General features: G+C 37.8%; 1 protein-coding gene across 1 annotated transcript in view; it reads right to left on the bottom strand.

The window, feature by feature from the left end:
- LOC107688094 (protein kinase C beta type-like) overlaps window positions 1-24,763 on the bottom strand; it is a 139,600-nt gene that overhangs the window by 61,416 nt on the left and 53,421 nt on the right. Inside the window, exons 4-7 of the mRNA XM_016485661.1 lie at window positions 15,165-15,276; window positions 9,699-9,827; window positions 1,886-2,042; window positions 1,601-1,735 (exon numbers count right to left, since the gene is read on the bottom strand). Coding sequence (XP_016341147.1) covers window positions 1,601-1,735; window positions 1,886-2,042; window positions 9,699-9,827; window positions 15,165-15,276 — 533 coding nt within the window. The remainder of the gene's footprint in view (window positions 1-1,600; window positions 1,736-1,885; window positions 2,043-9,698; window positions 9,828-15,164; window positions 15,277-24,763) is intronic.

Raw genomic sequence — 24,763 nt, 5'->3', positions numbered from 1 at the left:
AGTTCACCCAAAAAAGAACACAAATGAAGATTTTTAACTCAAACCGTTGCAGTCTGTCAGTCATATAATGGCAGTCTATGGGGTTCCACGGCTTTGAGTCAAAAAAACATACACAGACAAAACCAAATTAAAGCCTGCGGCTCGTGACGATACATTGAGGTCTTAAGACACGAAACGATCGGTCTGTGCAAGAAACTGAACAGTATTTATATCATTTTTTACCTCTGATCCACTGCAATGTCTGAGCGCGTTCACAACATCCGGCGCGTGATGCGTGTACGTGCTCTGGCATAGTAGACATAGATATATATATAAGTAGATGCCTCATTAGTGACTGTTTCTATGGGCCGCAATACGTTCCAAAATGGCAGTCGCATCAACGTATCTGGAGCTGTCGAATAGGGCATCTATACATATCTATGATAGTAGACACGTGCGGAAGCGATCTGTCGCACGTATACGTCACTCATTATTTACACAGTGCAGAGAGAGACTGCGGATGTGTTCACTGGCACTGTGAAGATTAAAAATATTTAGAAGTACAGGTCATCACAATGGAAGACGATTTTGATATATCATCAGACAGTGTGGAAATGTTTGCCCAACCGTATTTATTTGACGTCACGCGCCGGATGTTGTGAACGCGCTCAGGACAGTTGGACATTAAGTTGGATCAGAGGTAAAAATTATATAAATACTGTTCAGTTTCTTGCACAGACCGATCGTTTCGTGTCTTAAGACCTCAATGTATCGTCACGAGCCGCAGGGTTTAATTTGGTTTTGTCTGTGTATGTTTTTTTGACTCTCAAAGCCGTGGAGCCCATAGACTGCCATTATATGACTGACAGACTGCAACGGTTTGAGTTAAAAATCTTCGTTTGTGTTCTACTGAAGAAACAAAGTCACCTACATCTTGGATGCCCTGGGGGTAAGCAGATAAACATCAAAATTTCATTTTTGGGTTAACTATCCCTTTAACGTTTACATAACCTTGTCATAAAGCGATCTCCCGACTCTGGGAATTATCTGTTAGGTGGGAAAGAACTACTTGACACTACTTGTCTCTAGATACTTGTACTGACTAGACAAAATAGACCAAAAGAAAAAAAGATCTAACAACTGACAGAGAGAGAACATGATGGAGAGAGCAAAGACCTCCTGTGAAAGTGGATCTGACCTTTCTCACTTAACTCAGTTCAGTCAAATTACCTGCACGTTTAAGCATTCACAGCATGCTCATGCCGATGCAAAAATACACAGATCCTAGCTGACAAGAGATGCGTTTAGAGGTGTTCGAGAAGGGATGGGACTGTGTGAGCAGAAAACAGGAGTGGAGAGCTCTTCGATGAAGAGCACTACTGAGGAGGGAGAAAAGACAGGCTGAGGACTTCTGAAAGAGCAAGAGTCTTCAAATCCAGGGACGACTGAACCAGTTAGACGTGTATAGACTGCTGCATGTCTGCGAATTCCTGTGATATGCAATGCGGTTTAGTTGACAAACCTTTTAATATTAGTATGTACACAATCTATTTGACCGTGGGAACTTGCCACATTTCCACTGATGTATATACTGTATGTGTGTGTCAGCAGGTCTCCTCACCATCCGTCCACCCCTTGCTTCTGAAGCTCCGAGATGCCGAAAGACAGAGAGCCCATAAAGTCGTTCCGGCTGGTCAAGTCCCAGTCCCAGATCTCCACAGACAGCCTGCGGTCCTTGTCAGACTCCTTCAGATTACTGTAAGACACAAAGCGCAGGAGGGAGGAGGACAGAGACCAAGAAATCAAACTCAACATTTGATTTTGCATTTCTCATTCAAACAAATGACTGATCTTTTGGCTGTGCTACTGATGTCTATGGTCGGAAACAGAGTGAAAGCTTCCATACAATGTGAAGGTCTCGTTCCACGTGGGATTCAGGCAGCACTTGATGGTCTTGGTCTTTTGTTTGCTCTTGCTCGTGGGGTCAGGGATGAGTTTTAGTTTGACGTAGGGGTCAGAGAGGCCATTGGGGTCCATGGGCACCAGGTTCTTCGCCTCTTTAACTGTAACATAGAAATACAGAATAAATCAGACACATAAGGACCAAGATTTCCCTACTTTCACTCTTTATAGTGTGCAGTCAGTGCCAAGTGAATCTTTACATTAAATAAAACATACTACAGCGCGTATCAACTTTTTGTTGGAGTTTAGATCAATGAATGTCACAGTTAAGCACTGTTTATGTTTTTAGAGTCCAGCATAAAAAAACAACTCATTATTTACAATGCATACAAGTTATTTTCCTGCCTTCCAATACTGTTGAAGTGTAAGTTAAATAAGCATTTCATTTGTAGGACCTACTGATTCAAGAACATTGATATGTTGAATGAGATGTTCAAGTCGATATGTGAGTCAATCTCACAATTAAAATGATGAAAGGATGTTACTGAAACTCATAATTTACTCTACTGTTGTTGACTTTTTGTCTACAGCTTGATAAAAGTTATGCCGAGCAGATCTGGAGCAGACAAAATGGAAGATTTTCCATTACATTTTACCATTCAAAAGGTTTTTTTTTTTTTTTTAAAGAAATTAATACTTTTAGCAAGGACGCATTAAATTGGACAAAAGTGACATGCACTTTAAAAATTAATACAGAAAACAGTTACTTTAAATTGTAAGAATATTTCACAATATCCCTATTTTTATTTTACTGTAATCAAATACATGCAGCAGTAATGATATATTAAGACTTGATTCAGTCTTAAACAACTCCATGTTAGTGAACTGACAAAACGAGTCAATGATTCACTCATAACCCACATAAAGAACTTGGTCAGTTTTCACCATCTCCTGATGATTGATGAATCCTGCAAAAAGAATAACTAAACTAACCAGTGAATGAACCTTTGAACGGATTCAAAAGATATGAGTCACTGCAATGAATCAAAGTTACATAAAATAAAAACAAAATCACTTTATACAATTATACTTTATACAATTTATATAAATATTTATATAAATATTATATTCTAAAATATATATTTCTATTTAGAAAACAAATATAAATATTATTATAAATATCAATACAATTCTCAAGTAAATTTAATCCTATTTTTAGGACATCTAAATAGTTTTACTAGAAAATAAAAAGATACTGAATTAAAAAAAGTTCAGCGTAGGATGCCAATTATCTGATAAAATCTTTACCCCTTAAAAGCAATAACTAGGGACCCTAGATGAATGAATGAATGAATGAGGCATTTATATAGCGCTTTATTGTGTATTGCTGTACATCCAAAGCACTTTACAATCATATGAGGGGGTGTGAAATCAGATGTGAGTGAATAGCTGTCAGTCATTTATACTTGCATCTCATGAGCCCTCATGGCCGTGTGGGGCTACGAATGCACACACACTATCCCAGTAATTGGGGTTGACCTCAGCACTTGACCAGGACAACAATTAATGCAGGAGACTGCTGTGGCCTTGAGATTTGTGGCTAGTGTAATTTCCATAATGAGTGGTGTGTGAAGGTAGGCTTAGCTGTTCATTAAGACAGCGGTGTACTGCAGCACGAAGACAGGAAGAGAGAGACAGCTTCTGCGTGAACCGTCGTGCTCACGGAGCAGGGTTTATTTCACCAGCTAATAAATGTTATGCACAACATGTTCGTTCTGAAAGCCCTCCATATGCAGCAATTAAGAAAGCGGGATCACTGACCATGTAATAATATTTGCATGAAGATATCAAAAGCTTTGACCTACAAGATACACTCAGTTTTGTGGCTCAGAGATGTGGGAAGCTCATTATGTTGATTAAAAAATACTGATCTCATTTACATAGTAGCGTATAACACAGTTGATCAATCTAAAAGACTAAGGTGTAAAAAAGGCTGTAAGAATATAATTTTATGTTGTAGCAAATAATTAAGCAGCACTGCTCCCTCTGGGTGGAAAACAGAACTGCAACTCAATAGCAATGCTCTTCTGAGCGTTATTGGTGCTCTGAAGAGATCCAGAAACTAACTGGATCCATTAAAGGGATAGTTCACTCATCATTTACTCCCCATCAAGTTGTTCCAAACCTGTACTGAACACAAAAGGATATTTTTAATGTTTGTAAACAAACATTCTTAAAAACGCCGGTAGCCATTGACTTCCATAGTATAGAAAAAAATTCTATAGAAGTCAATGGCTACCGGCAACTGTTTGGTTTCAACATTCTTCAAAATATCGTCTTTTTGTGTTCAACGGAAGAAAGAACCTTCGGGTGAACTATTCCTTTAAGCTGATCTAAGGGCAAGATTTAAGTCTTCATTCACAAAATGAAGCCGCATAACAAGCACTGACAACACACTAAACATGGTCACCCAGTTTGCCTCACTATTATTTATCAACCTGCAAGTGCTCCAGTGGTCAAATCGAGTGCGAGTGTGAGAAAGATGAGGTGGAAAGGACCTTTTAAAGGCAGAGCGCCCGCCCCATTTCCATCCAGGTATTGGTCAATTCATTAGCTTTAAGTGACAGGCCTTAGAAATGCGCGAGAGGACGTGGCCTCATTCATCTTACTGTACGCTCAGCAGATCTGCGGCACCGTCGCGTGACATTAAATTATAAAGGACAGCATGATGGATTAAAAATGTCTTTTGCGCTCAGGGCTGTCTGCACCTCGGTTCTTTACATGGTGCAGCTCTGCTCATTAGCCGCTAGCGGGCTAAAGGCTGTTGGTCAATTCTAAGGGAAAATGGGAGCTGAGGCTCGTGGGGAGAAATGGCCCTGGATTGAGCTTGAAAAGAGGGACGCATGGCTAAATATAGAGCAGTGTGTTGAGTCTAATGTCACATACACACACACACACACACATCTGCTGCACAGATCCAGGCCTACTGCCCTCCAGAAAGCATTAAAGGGATAGTTCACCCAAGAATTATAATTCTGTATGTCATTTCAAAACAGTATGACTTTCTTTCTTCTGTGGAACACAACACAAAATATTTAGAAGAATGTCTCAGTGTTTATTAGTCCACATAATGAAAGTCAATGGGGTTCAATGTTTTGGACAGTTGACTTTCAATGTATGAACAAAAACATTTGACAAAATATCTCCTTTTGTGTTCTGTCCAGAAAAAAAAAGTGTTTATACAGGTTTGGAACAACATGTGGATGAGTAAATGATGACAGAATTTTCATTTTTGGCTGAACAGTCCTTTGAACTGCACTCTGACTTTCTCTTGGTTTGTCTTCAAGAAATCTAATTTAATTGAGCTCATCTTCTGCTTTGAAAGTATGACTAAGTGGAAGTGGAAATTAGAACCAAGTGCAAATTCCTCATAGATATAATAGTTTTATATCATAGATATAATTACAAGTCAGTGGAAATTCATCATGGATCTAATTTAATAAACTGTTTGAAAAGCTATTATCATATAAAATAATCAGAGTGGAGGGTTTACAAAGGGTCAAGATAAAGGGATAGATCACACAAAATATGACAATTCTTTCAAATCCGTGTATCATTCGATCATTTGTTTTTTGATTTAATATTGAAAGTAGAAAAATGAGAAAACGGCTCCTTTTTCGTATTGTTTGTTTCTCACCAAACCCTCAGTATACCTTCAGAATGCTTGGAATATATGCCACGAGATGCATAGGATTATTTTACAAAAGATATGCATCCGCTTCAAAAAACAAAAAACAAAAACTAAAGTCATTATTCTCTGCCATTAAATTGGCGAATGCGCTGCTTTAGCGCGTCTCGTTCTCCTTGAGCATCTTTCTGGCGCATGCCACAAACATGAACCACAGGGAATACTTGTCTTTTAAAAGGCTTCATTTAGATTATTTGACTTTAAATGCATCATATAAGTCACTTTGGAATAAATCACAGTAGGCCTATGTATCATGATAAAAAAAGCGACTTTACAGTCTGGAAATACTTTAGGCTATAGCTAATTATTTTAAGGACCCCCCTATCACTTTAAGAACCGCTGGTCTACACAGAAGAAAGACCTGTCTAGACTCTGTACGAGTTGTGTCGAGCTATTCATTAGTCTGTTTGATGAGAAAAATATGAAATGTAGTTGCAATAAAATGGGTTATTAATCCGTACAACTGCAGCAGTGGAGGACTATTATTCTGCTGTGTGATACTGCAGAAGAACTGATGAAGGCACAGTTTGATCTTTGGCTGACCAATCAGCAGAAAGGGGCGTTTAATTCCCGCCCATGTGTAGAAATCAAATATTCAAGCTGTTTATTCATTTTTCCAACCATTAACGAAAAACGAAAATTTAAGCTGAATTCTCATTTTTCGTTTTTTGGGAAAAAAACAAAAAAACAAAAAAGGAGCCGTTTTCTCATTTTTCTACTTTCAATATTAAATCAAAAAACGAATGATCGAATGATACACAGATTCTTTCATCATCTACCATGTCGTTCCAAACCATTTTTCTTTTCTAATTTGGAACACAAATAGATAATATTGAAGAATCTTCACACAACATTTTCCAAAAAGTGCTATAATTGCATTATAAAACATTTACATTTAGTCATTTAGCAGACGCTTTTATCCAAAGCGACTTACAAATGAAACATAATTCAAGTCTTCTGAAATCATACAGTAGCTCTGTGTGATGAACAGACTAAAATGTAAAGTTTACACAAATCATCATGCAGCTCTCAAATCAAACATGTTGCAGGCTGTCAGGCGTCAATAACATCAAGTGCCACTGGTTTTTGAATGATTTGAGAGCTACATTAATGTTTGATAAAGTGAATAATGAACTATGAATTGTTGCTGTATGGAAACAGATGAATGAAGACTCTTCAAAACAAATTCAACTTCTGTTTTCCAATGGAAAAATAGCATTCATTTTTGGAACTGTATCGGGTGAACTATCGTTGGGTGAGAGAGCACAGAGGAGTCTTTTCTTAGTCGGTTTGTGCTAAGAGAATGAGAATAACGCCCTCTGCTGGACACTGAAAGCATACCATATTTCTGATTTACTGGCTGCAACTGAAGACAGTTTCCTCAGTGTGCTTGTGTTTTTGTTTTGGAGGCGTGTTTGTACTGATGCCAAGGAGAGACAGGAAGACTAAGTGTGCTTTCTTGTGTTGCCATGGACACGTGTAACGTAATACAAGTTTACAAGAATGATCCTATAGGATTTCACAGTGAGCTGGAATGCATTTCACTTCATCACTGTCACATGTTGCATTTTAGACATCAGGGTTATTTTGCTGACCTTTGTCTCCTTTTCTCACTGCTGCCCCCTACGGGAAACAGTTCTTTTACATTTAGTTTTTTTTTAACAAATAATACTTAATATTGACAACAAGGGGTGTCACAATACACCAGTATTGGCGATAACCATAATACTTAAAAAATTAAATATTGATATTATGTTACTACTACGTTATTCAATAATTTTGTAAATAGACCACCAGTAACTTGTGGATACTCCAACACAGTAGGTAGGGTACTGCACCGTAATGCCGGTTTTCACCCTGTCCTAAAACAAAATCATGTTGATGACAGACTTAAGCAAGACACTTTACCTGCACCCATGAAAAGTTTTTTGGATTCTGTAAAAAAGACACCTCTGTCTGCAGGACGTGCCGATCAACAGTTAATTCTTTTTTTATGCTTTTGCTTTTGTACATTTATGGTTACAAACTTTCTCTTACAATCTCTCTCTGCCTCGCTACACTCGTATCATTAGCAAAGAAAAAATACAAATAAAAAAATCTACAGACATTGCGATAATATCGTTATTGTGAAGTCTTTTGGCCACGATAATTGTGTAGCGAAAATCTGACAGACAATACACAATTTGAAAGTTTAAATAACCTGTTTGTGCTTATATTACTATGGCAAAAAAAAATTAGGATTATGCTCCAGAGCCGTGGCCTAGCAGTCAACGCTTGTGTTTAGACACATGAGGCTGTAATGCTAATCTAAAATGACACTAACTTTTTCTTAAAAGTCCGCGTACAGCAATATTACATGTGTTTGTCACACCACAGAAAAATATGTAATTAACCACCCAGCCAAATTTGAATGATAAAAAAATCCACCAAGTAAATAAAATAAGTATCAAAATCTTGAAAAACAAGCAGTATTCTCTGCTCTCACATGCTGGGGGCGTGTCCAATCTCGGCCCTGAAACCACGCCCACTCGCGAGAAAGCTGCTGTCTCTCTCATCTGTGAAATACCGCTACAACCTGAATGGATGCTCCCTCTAGCAGTTTAATTTAAATAAGGAGACTGAGCTGTTTTGTAAATTATCGTAACCAGGTATTATGCATTTACGTGACAAAGGCAAAGCTAGCTAGCAAACTGTAGACTGTAGTGACTAAAGGTAATGACAGTAACCTGCGATTGAGCGGGCGAACCACTGATGCTAATGCGCTTTAGTTATTAGGTGTGCTGGACTTGAAGTAGCACCAGAGATTGTCTTACTATTGGTAGATGAGAGGGTCTGTATTACTTACTATTGGAGAAAGCGTAATGGTCAACTGGGATTACGTGTGCCTTTATAACCAATCACATTACAGCCTCGACATCAATGAATTTCAGTCAGAGTAGTGCGACGACACTCAATCGCCGTTTACGGATACCATAGGAATGAATGAGAAATGCCGTAAGCTGTATCCCACCTGTCGCAAAAAAACAGTGACTTCTCTTATAAAACGCCATTTCTTTTGGTGTAAACTCTAAAAAATAGTTTAATCCAAAAGTATTGCATGGTGTAAAACATGTTGGAGATTAGCTGATAGGCTGTCGATTCATTAAATAATAAGCTGTTTATTCTAAAAAGCTGTTTATTCAGTGCAGTGAAGCCTTTGCTCCACTGACATCTATAAAAAAAAACGGCCTCTGGTCTCCTTTCCCATGTACTGGCAAACCGGAAGCGTTAGCATTAGCTGTTACGTTTTTTGGCTAAAGGTTGCAGGCTTGCCTTCTAGTGGCTTTGGTAGCACTGCGCAGACCGATCGGTTTATAACATCAAAGTACCGCGAGAGCGATTCGAAAGCATAAGGAGCGTCTGCACTTTAGAGCTTTCACGGTACTTTAATGTCATAACAGCGATCGGTCTGTGCAGCACCGCTTCAAGTCAAACACACCTCTTATAGTGTTAGGGGAGGGGCCATGATCAGTGACTCCAGTGCCTCATCGAGACATGATTTCAGGCCCACCCAAAAAATCCTGAACACAAAAATGGTGAAAAACTATTTAACGGTCTAACTCCACAATTCAGTACTACATAGTTCACAGTCTTTGTAAAGTGTTTCAGCAATACATTTCTAACATTTATAATGTGTTTAGAAATAATTCTCTGAATTGCCTTTACACAGACTTAAATGCAGCTGGATATTTCCAATACGATCAGCACCTGTTCAAAAGTCTAAACATATCCTGCTACCTGGTGTTGCTTTGGATTCACCACTAGGAGGAATCAGACACTAGGAAATTCGCACAAGTCTTCGGAGAATCACACTTCATGCCTCAACTGAATGTAATCATACAAGATCTGCCGTATAAAGTGCATTTTTGGCTGTTCTTCAAGGGTCAAACGTAGGCATGTGTGTGGTAACAAGAGGTCCAGGATCCACCAGCGAGTGGTGCACTATTTAGGAAGCCGTGAGTGAGTGAGTGTTTGCTTCCATGCACATGTGTGCAGCAGTGATGTGTGTGAGTGGGCAGCAGTGACTCACTGCTGACGGTGAGCACATTGTTCTTGATCTCTGCGGTGATTTGGATGCGGCCCCTCCTCTCAGTATGGTCAGTCCCACACATACTCGGCACGTTGGCCACACAGCGCTTATGGATGTTCATCATGCAGTCTGGATGGAGGGAGACAGAAAGAGGGAGAGATGTTACACCACAAACCCAACTTACAGATGCACATTGTATAAAAGATGAGACATGAATCTATATATAAATGTGACCTTTTAAAGGCCAGACGGAAAGGGAAAGTGCTTTCCTTCTACCAAAGACCTGTTGAGCCAATTCTGTAACTATGAATGGCAGCTCAGCAATGACTCATAAGTCTCCTACCAACATGTAGACTGCATCAAATATATACTTTGCGAGTAAAGGCAATTCCTGAAAGCAAATTTAGAGCTACTTTTTATGTATATACACTTAATTTTATCCAGGAAAGATGCATTAAATTGATCAAAAGTGACAGAATAGAAATGTATGCCACAACAAATTTCAATTTTATCAGGGTTTGAACAAAACTATTAAGCAGAACAATTGATTTCCATGCTGATAATAAATAAAGTCATTGAGCACCAAATCAGAGAATTACAATGACTTCTAAAGGATAATGTGACACTGAAGACTGGTATAATCATTGTTAAAAATTGCCATCACATTAATAAATATTAAAATATGTTAAAATAGAAAACAGATATTTCACAATGTTACTGTTTTTACTGTATTTTTTGTCAAATACAGCCTTGGTGAAACTTTTTTGTACCTTATTTACGCCTAAAAGTGAATATCAGTACCTTAAATGTACATAACAAGTGATAAATGGTACATATACGTTTTTTTTTTTTTAAAGGTGTCAGCCAAGTGACAAATTCTGGAATTTTTTTTTTGAGACCATATTGCACATTGTATATATTTCAGTTGCCGTCCTAAAAGATATCTGCCTATGTATGCAGTAGACAAGGAGTTGACTCACTAGACTTTGAAAGAAAGGAACAGTATTTTCTGAATGTTGTATGATCTGACCAAGAAACTAACAAACTAGTCCTCAGGTAGTACTCTCCTGCTAAAAACATCACCAGCAAGTGTGTTTTGGATGCTGGTAAACTTCTTATCAAGCGAAGCCATCCAGCTCCATCAGAAATAAATAGGCTGGTTGACTACTCTAAACTGATCTTTACAGCAGGGTCAGTAGGGGTTGAAGAACAAAGCAGTAGCGAAGATGCTAATCACAGTAATGATGCTTTTGTTGCGTTGGAGGCCACAGGCCAAAAAGAAGCAGCCGGACTCAACATAAGTTTACATATCAAATAGCCAAACAGGCACTCTGGCATTCAGGCTACTTCTGAAAATGAGTGTGAAATAAGCAAACACACAAGAATACACTCACACACACTGTACTCCCTCATGCACTGCAGCACTTCCCCACAGTTCAGTCAGAAGTGTTACAGAGTGCAAGCCATAGCTGGAGTGTAAACAGTGTAGAGGGCCCCGGAGTACAAAGTACAGTACAAAGACGGTGCATGCATTGGAAACTAAGGCAATTATAGCTCTCCCTGTCTGCAACCATAACAACTTTGTGTCAGGTTTCAGGTGAAGATGCTGAGCACCTCATCTTTACACCACCTGTCTGCTCACTTGCCTACCTGCCTGTCATACATTAATAAGAGTAAAGAGCTGCTGGAAAATACGCTGTTATATCAATGAATATTTGTTAGCCAACAATCAGGTATGTAGCAGTGAATATCTGTGCCCCGGAGGCTTGGACAGCTGCTAAGTGAGTGAAGCATTTTGAATGTTTTATGTATTGGACACTGGATAAGAGGCTGGATACCGTGAGATGGAAAAGCTCTTTTCAGTCAGGTGCTTTGTGAGCGGGACTTCATACAGCCTGGTTATGTTCTCAGGATATTCGCCTCGCTGGGATACGTAACACACAAGGATCACCCAACCATTATACTAGGGTTGCACGGTATACAGTACAAATGGTATAAAAAAAAAGTAAAGGTAGTAACACACATTTTGCACATTTTGAATTCAAACAAAGTGCAGCTATTCAGTACAATTTGGCAGTCCAAGCTGTGTGACGTAAAATGTGAACGCTAATGTTAAGTTAAGGGTGTCAGTATGCATCAATGCATGATTTGAGTATGAAAAAGTTGAATGCATTTATTATAGAACTTAATAATTGATTATCATTCCCATAATAATAGCCAATGTGGGTATTACAATAGATGCAGAGCATATGAGACTGAGAAAAAATAAATGCTGCCTACACTACCATTCAAAAGTTTGGAGTTGGTAAGATTTTTTTAGTGTTTTTAAAAGAAGTCTCTTAAACTCACAGCCCGCATTTATATGATCAAAAACACAGTAAAAACAATTTTAAAGAACAGTTTTTTGTATATAATACACACCAGTGAGCCCTTACAATAATGACCACCTCCAGCCTAGAGCAATGAGTAACCAAAGAGCAACCAAATGGGCAGGTGCAGTTCACAGAGCAGTATATATACCACCTGAGGACCAGCTTTCGGTCAGTAGAGTGGTCGGTGTCAGAATTGGAAAAGCTGACGATTTATCGCAGTTTGATAAAGGACTAATTGTGATGGCACGGCGCCTCTGGTCTCTGATCTTGGAAACGGTGCACCTCGTGGGTTGTTCACGTGCTGCTGTAGTGAGTACGTATCAAAAGTGGTCGTCTGTAGCTCACTGATGCCAGAGGGGAGCGGAAACTGGAGGGCCACAGTGTGACAAATCACTAGCAGTTACAACAGTGGTGACCAGGACAATGTATCACAGCACACAGTTCACCACAGCCTTCTGCGTATGGGCCTGTGTAGCCGACGACCCAGGTGGGTCCCCTTGCTACCTGCACACCATTGCCAACAACACATGAATTGGGCACAAGATCATCGAGATTGCACCATGGATGATTGGAAGAAAGTGGCCTAGTCTAATGAATCAAGATTCCTGGTGCATCACATCGATGGCTGAGTACGGATACACCGATTATCAACAGAGGCTATGGCACCTGGATGTACTGTTGGGTGGACACAGGCTGGTTATGCTGTGTGCGATGTTTTCTTGGGACGCTTTAGGCCCCATTATCCCAATAGCACAGTTCCTGACAGCTGTCAGGTATCTGAACATTGTTACAGACCAAGTGCACACATTCATGGCAACTGTGTTCCCTGCTGGTGATGGCCGTTACCAACAGTATAATGCAACATAGGCTCATTCGAAATACGTGCCTCTAAATACATTTCTACAAAACTGAAAAAATCGTACTTATATATACGAATCGCTGCAGTTTCCAGTTGAAATAAACACTAGAGGCAGTAAAACTCCAACAACTTTTATTCCTTTTCACACAAAGTATGATTTACAGGTCCACAGTTTCAATTAATAAAGCCTATTTTTCGCACAATAACTTGAGGAATATTATGTTATATATTCAAAACAATTTTAACATGCTGCTACTTTTGAACGTTAGCGTCACATATCCAGCTTCATATGTATGGGTTTTCATATTCAGTAGGTTTGTTCGGTAGCTCACGTTGGAGTATGGAGTTGCACTTGAGTGGTGAAGAGCTCCGGTACGAATCCCGTGAAACTATGCTTCGACAAAACAGTTCAAACCTGCATATAAGGAAGTTCAAATGGCACGGTTGCATCAATAAATGCATTTTTATATCAGTTTTGCATTTGTTAACACTATTGGGTAGGTTTAGGGTTGGGTTTGGTGTAGGGGTTATTTCCAACACGATAGATCATTAACTTTTAGCAACACTCACCGGATATTTGAATTATGAACCGCCGCAATACGTACCTGAAGCAACGTAACTAAAACACAGCAATATGTGCCTATATCAACGTAAAAAAAATGTGCCAGGGTCACGTATTGAACCCGTGTTTTAGTGCCACTCACTGGACAGTTCACTTTGAAACTGCCGTGAAACGTGCAGTAAGGTACTTAATAACGGTGTTACAGAAATGTATTTAGAGGCACGTATTTCGAATGAGCCTGGGTTGGGATAATGCGCCATGCCACACTGCCAGAACTGTCAAGGAGTGGTTCGAGGTGGTTCCAAATTCACCTAATCAAACATTTGTGGTTTGACTTGGAAAAGTGGATTTGTGCTACATCACCACCACTCCGCAATGTACAGGATCTGGAGGACCTGCTGTTGACATTATGGTTCCACATACCCCAAGAGACCTATCGTCACTTCGTCTAATTAATACCTCCTCGCATGGCCGCTGTTTTGTGGGCTAAAGGAGGTCCTACAGGTTATTAGTCAAGTCAAGTCAAGTCTGCTTTATTGTCAATTCTTCCACATGTACAGCACATACACACAGAGAATTGAAATTGCGTTACTCTCAGACCCTTGGTGCATACAGATAACACTAACAGTAGAACATAAATACAGATATACAGATTAAATATAAAATACAACTATACAAATATACAAATAAGGTAAAATGTAAAAAAAATATTAAAATATATATATATATAAAGCAGCACACGGCACATGGCAGATAGAGTGCAAACCAGTGAAGTAAACAAAATAAGTAAATCAAAATATATTAGATAGGTGGTCATAATGTAATGGCTCATCGGTGTGCATTATATAGAAAACTGTTCTTTTAAATTGTTTTTACTGTGTTTTTGATCATATAAATGCAGCCTTAGTGAGTTTAAGAGACTTCTTAAACTGGTGTATATTCTATAATGTAATTTATTCCTGTGATGGCAAAGCTGAATTTTCAGCAGTCATTACTCCAGTTTTCAGTGTCACGTGATTCTTCAGAAATCTTTCTAATATGCTGAATTACTTACTCAAGAAACATTATTATCAATGCTGAAAACAGTTTTTTTCCCCAGGATTCTATGATGAATAAAGTAAAAAACAAAACAGCATTTGTCACTTTTGCATCCTTGCTGAATAAAAGTACAAATTTCTTTAATTAAAAAAATCTTACTGACCTCAAACTTTTGTAGTTTATCTGTTTCCATTTGAACAAAATAATTTAGTTTTTGTTATTTACTATAATATTCCAGTACATACGTTTAAGCTGTCAATTCTATGATCCCACTCGATTTAAATTGCACCTATTCTGACAGATGACAGATTTCACATCCATTTTATTTATTAGTTTATTTAATGTTCCTGTAACAAAATGCACATCTATTTATCTTAATTCAAATGCTAAAAACACAACAAATAATTAAAGAACCTGCACTAGGGGCTGGTATCAGACCGAATCCTAAATTTTGATATCCAGCCAACCCTACCACATCTAGGCCTATACCACAAAAAGAACTTGCATGCTGGGTTCAGCTTTGAAACTATCAAAATATGTAAAAACTTTTTTCAAAAGCAAACAAATATTCTAATTGGCTGATTATGTGTTATTGAGCGCCTGAGTGGAAATCAAGGAAAGTGAGAGATACCCACGGTCACATCTCATGCCCTGGTGAATGAGTCCATACAGCAGAGAGCCGCAGTGGTCACAGAAGGTGGGGCTGGAGTACGTGTGGACCTTGAACTTGTGCTTACTGCGCGGGTCCTTCAGAAAGACACAAAAAAGAGAGCAGTCAGCCACGTTAGCCTTAAATAAGCATTACCAAAAATAAACTGCGAGTTAATGCAATAACACAAATACATGGTGCAAAAATTCTTAAAGGGGAAGTACATTTGAAACAAGCAGAAGAGAAAAGAGAAATTAGTCAGGTGTATTCAATGTCACAGAGGAATTCAAAAGGTATTTTACATGGTAAAAGCACAGGTGTGGCAAGGAGAAGTGAGTAAGAAATGTCAGCTCATAGCTTTACAATATTTAAATTTTAACCTTTTTTGCTACTGGTAAAAAGAAGGAAAAAGAAATCAGAAAGTTTAAAAAAACTTTGTTTAAAAGCAGTTGGATTGCTATTGCACAACACATGTACAACAACACATTTCAAACTACAGATGTGCAATGAGAAATACTGTATTATATAATGTATACACACAACCACCGTTCAAAAGTAAGATTTTTTTTGGAAGAAATTAAAATTTTCAACAAGGATGCATTAAATTGATCAAAAGTGACAGACTTTTACATTATCACAAAAAAAAAACATGTTAACTAAATTATGTTATTTGAATCTTTTCATCACACTTTCATCTATTTAGCAAAGAATTGTTTTTAAAAACTCTATCACAGTTTTCATAAAAATACTAAGCAGCTGTTTTCAAATGTTTCTTGATCACCAAATCAGCATATTAGAATGATTTCTGGAGGATCACGACTGGAGTAAATGGCTGCTGAAAATTCAGCGTTAGCATCACAAGAAAACGTTAAAATTCTTTAAAAAATAAAATATATATATATAAAAAAAAGTGATTTTAAAATGTTTTACTGTCTTCTTCACGCGGTGCCTTGGCAAGCATTAAAAACATCTTTAAAAACCCATTAAAAGACATTCTGAACAGTACTGTATTACACAATTAAACAGAAACAAAGCAGTGAGATTCTTCTTGTTCTTGAAATTTGTTCGATACATAAATAAAATAGTAATATTGTTTAGTTCATAAAAATGTATTGCATAGAATAAAATCATATATTAATAGCAATTAACATTACATTATTAACATAATATTAAAATACATAATAATATTGATTAATAGTATATAGATTATATAATGATGCAGGATGACACCGGAGCGATACTGGAACACCTGGTCAGCTGAAACACTGGCACACCAGAATACCCTTCATGTTCGCCTGCCCCCAAGTGATTCATCCATTATTAATTTAGCAGGGGCTCTTTTATGACTTTCTATTCATAAGAAGCTGTTTTAATATTCTCCCTCTGCATACAGCTCATGGCGGCGTTGACACTTACACAAAAAGAGAGCAGCTTCCATACGGCCTGTGGCCTGGGCGCAAAGAAGCACAGTGTTACATACTCTTACAGTAGAGGAATATGCAATGAGAAGAGGTCAGAGTGAATTTACAGAGGCTGCCCTCACATCCAAGAGCACATCGTGTAGGGAAGCAGAGGTGCTGATGAGGCTCTCAGTATGATGATGTGATAGAGGGAGTAGGTGGATGAGGCGAGAGAAAGAAAGAGAGTAAAGCTACATGAAAATATTATAATAAAAATCACAATAAGTACTTGCAAAGGGGTCAAAGTTTGGCAAAGCCCGTTAGCCTCTGCTAGTGCATACTGTAACTACATGCTCTGCAGGCTAAAAGTGTTTTTATTCATCGAAGGCCATTTAAAAGTAGCTATTTATTCTGGAAAATATTTTTGCAAGCATACATTACCCTTTTTATTCTAATTAGGGCTGGGCAATATGGCCAAAAAAATTCTCAATAAAATTTTTCATCAGTCAATATCGATAATATTTGTATTTATTTCAAGTTAAAAGGTAGATTTTTGCTCCTAAAGTTAGTAGCTTGAGTTAGGATGCAGTTGCAAATTTATGTTCATTATCAAAAACAGTAACATCTGTAAAAATGTTAACAACCAAATTTTTAGACGGTGAAATTTAATTATTCTGACTGTTTGAGTTTTATTCAAATTAACCATTGGTCTTTCATAGTAGCATATGTACAAATATGTACATATGTACAAATTAGGGCTGAACGATTTTGGAAAATAATCTAATTGCGATTATTTTGTTGTTGATTATTATGATGACATAGAGAGCGGGCGATCTAATAAGCTGCATTCACACTAATGCACAGATCTCTTTTGAAATATAAGATGTGGTTTGTCCTGTCTGTTTGATCCTTTAAGACATAACTGACTGTGTTTACATTAATTTCGCGTCATAAAAGCATTTTGAGATGCAAGTATATTTAACCACTTAAAAGGAGTCGCGCACAGCCGCATGACCGAGCACTCTTCACAAAGCACGCGTCAGCATTTGAAATTGACATAACGACATAACTGAGGAGGTGTTCGTAGAGCATTTGTAAGGAAAATACCGGCGGGAGAGACGACACACTGCAAGCATCAGCAACGCATGCGTTTCTCACAGCGCATCCTGTTCAGTGAAGCGCGAATGTCCTTGTAATTCGCTTCAACCTTTCCGAACTTTATTAAAGATTATTGTGTGGATGGTTCGAGCTAACTAAGCTCAGAATCGATCCAGAATCGTTTGAGAATCTTTTCTCCCATCTCTATTGTATAGTATGACCAACACAATATTAGATAGATTAAACATAAAGTGTGCTTTTCTGTAGGCCAGGCATATGCTTAGTGTGCCAAGTTGACGCTTCCTCTGCAGACAGCTTTACTATCGCATGTCACGTGACCAGAATGTAATCGCAGCCTTTGCGGTTAAAAAAACCGCGTTGTCTCATATCGCGATATTATCTACAATGCGATTAATCGTTCAGCCCTAGTACAAATGCAAGGAACGTCTCGGTTACGTATGTAACCCTCGTTCCCTGAAGGAGGGAACGGAGACGTCACGTCGGTTGACCGACGAAATTGGGATCTCGCTTAGAGGGACCAATCCACTTCGAGTGTAAACTAAACGAGCCAGCAGCTGGATGCAATAATCGCATGCCAATGTGCATTGGCTCGTTTAGTTTACACTCGAAGTGGATTGGTCCCTCTAAGCGAGATCCCAATTTCGTCGGTCAACTGACGTGACGTCGGGAGTGACCGACTGAAAGGGAACTGTAAATAAGAAGTATGGTGTGTTAAATAAATAAATGTTATTATATTAAATTATGTTCAATTATAATCCATTACTCCTTTAATACATTTAATACATGTCAGCATAAATAATATCATACAATTCGATATGAATATCCCACATTTCTGCCACAATACCATGCTCGCGCTGCTGTTTGAACTCTGAGCCGAGTGGATAAATGCTCTGTGAGGCACGGTTCAAATGAGCAGCGCTGTTTCCTTCCGCTTTTGGCGCATAAACATTATATCCAATATTTATCGAACTCTTGTTATCGTTTTATCAAGGAAAATTATATCTCCATAATTATCGTTATTGTTTTATCGCCCAGCCCTAATTCTAATAATAATAGTTTTCTATTTCGTATTTCTATTTTATTCCAGTCTTCAGTGTCAGATTGTGCTGCTTAATATTTTTGTGAAAACCATGCTACATTTTTCCAGGATTCTTTGATGAATAGAAAGCACAAAAGAACAGCATTTACTTGAGATGGAAATCTTTTGTAAGATTGTAAATGTTTAAATTAAATTAAATTATAAATGATCAATTTAATGCATCCTTGCTGAATAAAAGCATTAATGTCTTTTAAAAAATGCTGACCCCTGACCCCAAACTTCTGAACAGAAGTGTGCATATTACTAATATTATTTATATATATTTTTTTCATATTTTGCTTAATTACATATTACTTGTTAGTTTGTCGTTTGCTTGAAAACAATAGGCTAGTTTCTGGCCTAGGTAGTTATACACTTCAAAAGTGTGACAAAACTACTACTCAACCGAATCACACAGCCAAGCCGATTCTGTGCAGCATCTGTGCAGCATCCAGTGGATCCATTTTCTTGTTTTCACCAGAGCAGTTGTGAAAATATCAATTTGGATGGCACTCTACAAACAACCAAACCTTAGCAACCCATTAGGCAATATAAAGAGCACTGAGCAAACCACAAAACCTACATGACCCAGTGGGCAATTTGGACAGAAATATGCAACCCGCTAGAGCCAGTGCATTTTTAAAGCTCAATAGAAAACAGCTAAGTGCTTAATTCAAATTATATTAACCATCCCAGACATATTAAACAGCATTGAGGAAGCTTTTGGAAACAGAAGATGGAAGATATTTTAAGTGGGTTGACTAAATTACCATTCAAATAACCTTTAAATAAGAATTCAAATAAGAATGTTTCAAATGTTTTTGCCTATAGAATTAATGTCAATGGAGTCTAAAACAACATTAGCGTTGACTTCCACTGTCTGGAACACTGAGACGTTTTTCAAAATCCTCTTTTGTGCTCCAAAGAAGAAAGTCATAAAGGTTTGGAATAACATGGTGAATAAATAATAATTTTTGTTTTTGAGTGAACTATGCCTTTTTAATTTCATGTTCAATGCATCCTTCTTACATAAATACATTTTCTAGCATTCAGAAACAGTCCAATAAGACATACTGGAGCACCTCATGGCACCACAAACAATTTACACAGCACCGTCTAAAGCAGCACGGAACAATAATGATGTGCTCACATCTGTGAAGGTCCATTCAAACAAATGAAGGCACAGCAGAAGAGGGCTGTGAAATGCAGAGTAGGTGCAGGTGTGCAGGGCCTTTTGTAGACTCATCTGAATAGTCTGATGACAATGTCACCCCTGTAGCGCTGGCCCTTGCGACAAAACACAGATTCACTCATAATAAAGAGAACAGACACAGTATAATTCATTTGTAATATAATTCTCTGTCGACTAATACAGATGGGACACAGTGAGCAGCATACAAACAATGAAAGCTGGTAGATGAAATTAAGCCCAACATATGGGTGCCTGTCCAAACAGAGATCCATAGACAGGAAAAACAACAAGTGACAGACGCAAATAAAATCATAGCACCATCTTTGTGCTATTATTATTTTTCATTTATTACAAAAACATTCTCTTCCAAATTGTATATATATTTAACTACACAGTATCATACAAACAACCTGTCAGTTTTATAGCTGATTTCAGGTCTTACTGTCTGTATGGGGGCATTCGATCCCCAATAATTTAAGCAAAACCTGAGCCACACACACACAGTGTGCAGGTGTGGGTTTCTCTGATCACATCCCCCACTCTTCAAAGCAGATGTGATCATTTAAGGTGCTTTGTTCATCCCTCATTAAAATGGAAAGTGAGAGCACAGGAACTCATGAACGTCAAAGGCAGAACAGCAAAGCCAACCAGTCTAAATCTGATCAAGACCCACTGATCACAAAATAATGTTCCTTTGTGGACATCACAGAAGATTATGACCATTCTGACCTTCACAACTAGATACAGTTTTTACCAGAATATATATTACATTTTATAATTATATACCTATATTGTGTGCTGCAGATAGCTGAAAGAACAAAACCATGCACTGTACCACGTTTTCTTTTGTCTGTTCTTTTTAAATGACTCCAACACACATGCGTCTTTTTGTACAAAGCAATCTGAGAAATTTTACAGTTCGCCCCCCACAGTGGTTTGTAGATCAACCTCTATACAGACTGGTAGACTGAAAAAGAGCTCAGCTTGTGGTTGCAGAGAAATGATCTTCAAGAGATCTTTCATATTTTCCACCGTCATGTGCTATCACATAAAAAGAGTGAGAAAAAGGCCATAACCACCGTAGGCACATCCCCCAAATATTCAGATTAGTGCTCAACAAATGCAGATTTAACAAACAGACAGGTTTATTCTTATTACATACTGAATATGTGGTTACATCCTCAAGTGTGACAAAGTGAACTGAAGCTTCTTCAGAGGGGGGAGTGGTGTGTTTGGATTGGCTGAACTTGTCATGCAAGAAGTTCACAGTTCCCTCAGACAAATGCAGGTGTTTGGGAAACCAAGAAAACCCCCCACAAAGCAGTTCACAGGAAACAGCAAGTGTTACACAGGAAAGCCACAGATTAAACTGTGACATATCAAGCAGTTAGTTTGACAACCGAGTACTCTCCTGTAATTTAAAGCGTGATCTTCTGCACACACCCCTCTAGAAACTCCATCACTAAAAGCTCTTTCATACGCAAGTGCCTTAACACGCGATTCATTTGTCTCTCTTTCTATGCAATAAAAATGGCTTAAATTGAAGGGGGTCTGAATACTTTCCGTACCCACTGTATATATATATATATACAATTTATTTTTATACTTAAATCAATGACATTTAGGATTTCCATGACTTCTCCAGGCCTGTCCTGCTGATTTGCTGGTCTCCCTGCCTGGTCAAACTGTTATTTAGTTGGGCAACCAGCTGGTCTTCCAGCCTGACTAACTGAAAAGTGCTCAAAACCTCTTTAAAACAAGCTAAAAGTCCAGTCTGACCAAGCTGAGAGAGGAAATAACACAAACAAACCTGCTAAGGGTAGTTTCTTCAAAAGGGTAAAAAAAAATTTCCCTTAAGTTTTATTCATTTTTCTTGTAATCCAAAAAATAAAAAAATAAATCAAGTGAGAAATCACAAACTTAAACTGCCACTGTATATATAATGCAAAAAATAATTTTTGCTGCACTTGAAACGGTCAAAGCTAAACAGTTTGAACTTTGAATGGTGCATTACAATGGTTAAGGTACCATGCTTCGCTCCATAGAGTCTATTGCACTGAGCAACACTGATGCGAGTCATGAGAAAGGACCTTAATACTTGGTAATTATCTCACCTAAGCTACCGTACACTACGTACAAATGCTATTATGTCTGTCATAGAGGAAAACGCTGCTGTTTTTCTATGACAAAGCAACAAAAGATTATTTTCAGACAGAGTACATGCACAATCCTCCCACTTCCATGCTTCTATCACACAGCACACAGCGCACTGAGTCATCGAATAATCAGTACTGAATAAGAAGGTGCAGGCAGTTCTGCACAAAAGAGTTCAAATGGAAAGACGGGAGGCAGAGGAGATGCAATAGAAATGCATCGCTATAGAGCCCTCCCACCCTGTGGCCTTCAGAGGGTTCCCATGGTGATGGCCAAAGCCCATCGCCCAGCAACAGGCTGGTGGTACCTGTCACAGCAAGAGTTCACGACGGTCTGGCTGAAGGAAAAAAAAATACACTTGAGAAAGCCGAACATTTCTGTGTAAAGATGCATAAACACATACTTTCACACTTCCATTTCCTCTTTTTCTCAAACTATTGCACTATTTATGAGACATGTTTTTCTTTAGTAGCAGCTGTAGATTATGATCATGTTGGAGAGGGGGGTTGTGGGTAGCATTTATCACAGTGTCAGTACCACTGAGTTATGCAAAGCACAGTTTCTGTGGTTTGCTACAAGAAACAGTCATGCCCACAAGTTAAAGGTTATAGTTGATCATGCAATAATAATAATAATAATAATAATAATAATGTTTTATTTATATAGTGCCTTTCAAAAACCCAAGGATGCTTTACAAAAAGTTGATAGATAACATGAACACAAATACAAATATACAGTTACATGATCAAACAAATAAGTAGACAGAGATCTTATAGTCAGTGGTCGAATTGTAAAAAAAAATTCTGGGGGGATGGGGTTGTTCCTGTAGCTAATTTTACATAATGATTACAAAATTTGTGCAATTTTTAAAAAGGTATTTATTTAATGAAAAATTAGCCTTATTAAATTATTTATAAGCTTTTTTCCCTCTGGTGCCTGAAATGGAGGAATTTTGGTGAATATTTTGCTAAATGTGTTTTTGTGCTGGTAGTGCTGGCACCTTGGTTTGGGATAAATAATGATGACAATAAAACCGCCAGTAGGTGGCAGCAAGTCCATGTTTTAATAAACGATTTATTGAATCATTCAAATCAAACGAATTTGAAACGGCTGATTCAATTAGAAACTAAACAAGTGAGTCCGTCTGAATGGACTGTTGAATCACTGTCTCACTCTAATTGTTCAAAATCTGATTCATTCAAGGAACGAAACACCGTGTTGCTTTGCACTGATGTATAAAATTAATAGCACATTTGTGCTCGCGCACATGTGCTGATATTCAGAAAAGTACATTGCTTGTGCAATGAATATAAAAACGTAAAAACTCATCCATGGGTATTTTTTTCTTTCATTGCTTTAATTATAAGGACATTCTAACTGTATTCTAACAGGCTTCATCGTGCAGTGAATGCTTTTGGACTCTCAAGACGTGGTTTTGTTTGGTTTTTGCAAAGTCGGTGACTCCATAATGTCAGCTCTTCTATCGTCTCTCAATCCCTCACAGTCACACATACAGCACAATAACATAATGTCGGGGAATGTCTTTAAATTATAATCAAGGAAAAATCATACCTTTTCTGTTGTCTTCTTTTTAAAGAATTTCAAAAGTTGCGCTTGAACCATTTTGCGCGAAAAATGTCGAAAACTTGTGAACAACTTGTTACAGTACCGAGTTCTGATTGGCCAATCGCCGCTATTTAGTTTGTGAATTATTATAAGTAGAGAATTTTCACATTTCATTTGCATGATAAGTTTTACATAATACACATTATTAATCTAAAGGGGATGGTAAGGGGGGGTGGTGGTTTTACCAAGGGGATGCTTTTTGTAATTTTTTTCAACAAAGGGGGATGCCATCCCCCGTATCCCCCCTCAATTCAAGCCCTGCTTATAGTGTGCACGATTATAATATATAACAATAATGTAAACTAACCTAAATTATTACATATGATATGAAATTTACACGTAATAGGCCTATTAAAAAATATATTAAACTAAAAATATTAAAAATTATTTAAAAAAAAATAATTTTAGGGATGCACATTATTATCGGAGCGTTATCGGAATAATGGCTTAAAATGTAAATATCGGCATTGGCCCGACATGAAAAATTATGCAGATATGCCTTCCCGATAAGACGAATAACTCGCATGTGCTCAGGATGTATTAGCGATAAGATCACGTCAGCAGTAAGGTCATTCTTGAATCAAACTTTTTCCTGAATGATGATTAGAATCAATGTTTTGGATCACTACATTTAATTTGAGAATGCATGTACAGAATGACACGTCCTTTATAGAGTCAACAGTCACTAGCACGTGCAGTAGCAGCATCCCCTGGGTCCTAATGCCCGTCCAGTACTTACATTTTTGGTCATAGACAACGTATGTTGAAGATATACGTTATTGCCTAAGCGGTAAATTAAAAAAAAAAGTTTATAAAAACGTGGGCTATATAAAATTGTAATAATATATGACATATAGACCGGGGGAATCCCCCCCATCTCCCCACATCTGATTACGTATCATTACTTAACTACGTGTAAATGTTATTTGACGGTTTTTACTTGGAAAACCATCTATATTTTTCTTGCATTCGAATAACAAACCTGAAACGATAGAAGAAGGATTGGAGATGAATTT

Source organism: Sinocyclocheilus anshuiensis, unplaced genomic scaffold (assembly GCF_001515605.1).
Source record: "Sinocyclocheilus anshuiensis isolate Anshui unplaced genomic scaffold, SAMN03320099.WGS_v1.1 scaffold249, whole genome shotgun sequence".
Taxonomy (NCBI): domain Eukaryota; kingdom Metazoa; phylum Chordata; class Actinopteri; order Cypriniformes; family Cyprinidae; genus Sinocyclocheilus; species Sinocyclocheilus anshuiensis.
This window is presented reverse-complemented; position numbering and strand designations above follow the sequence as displayed.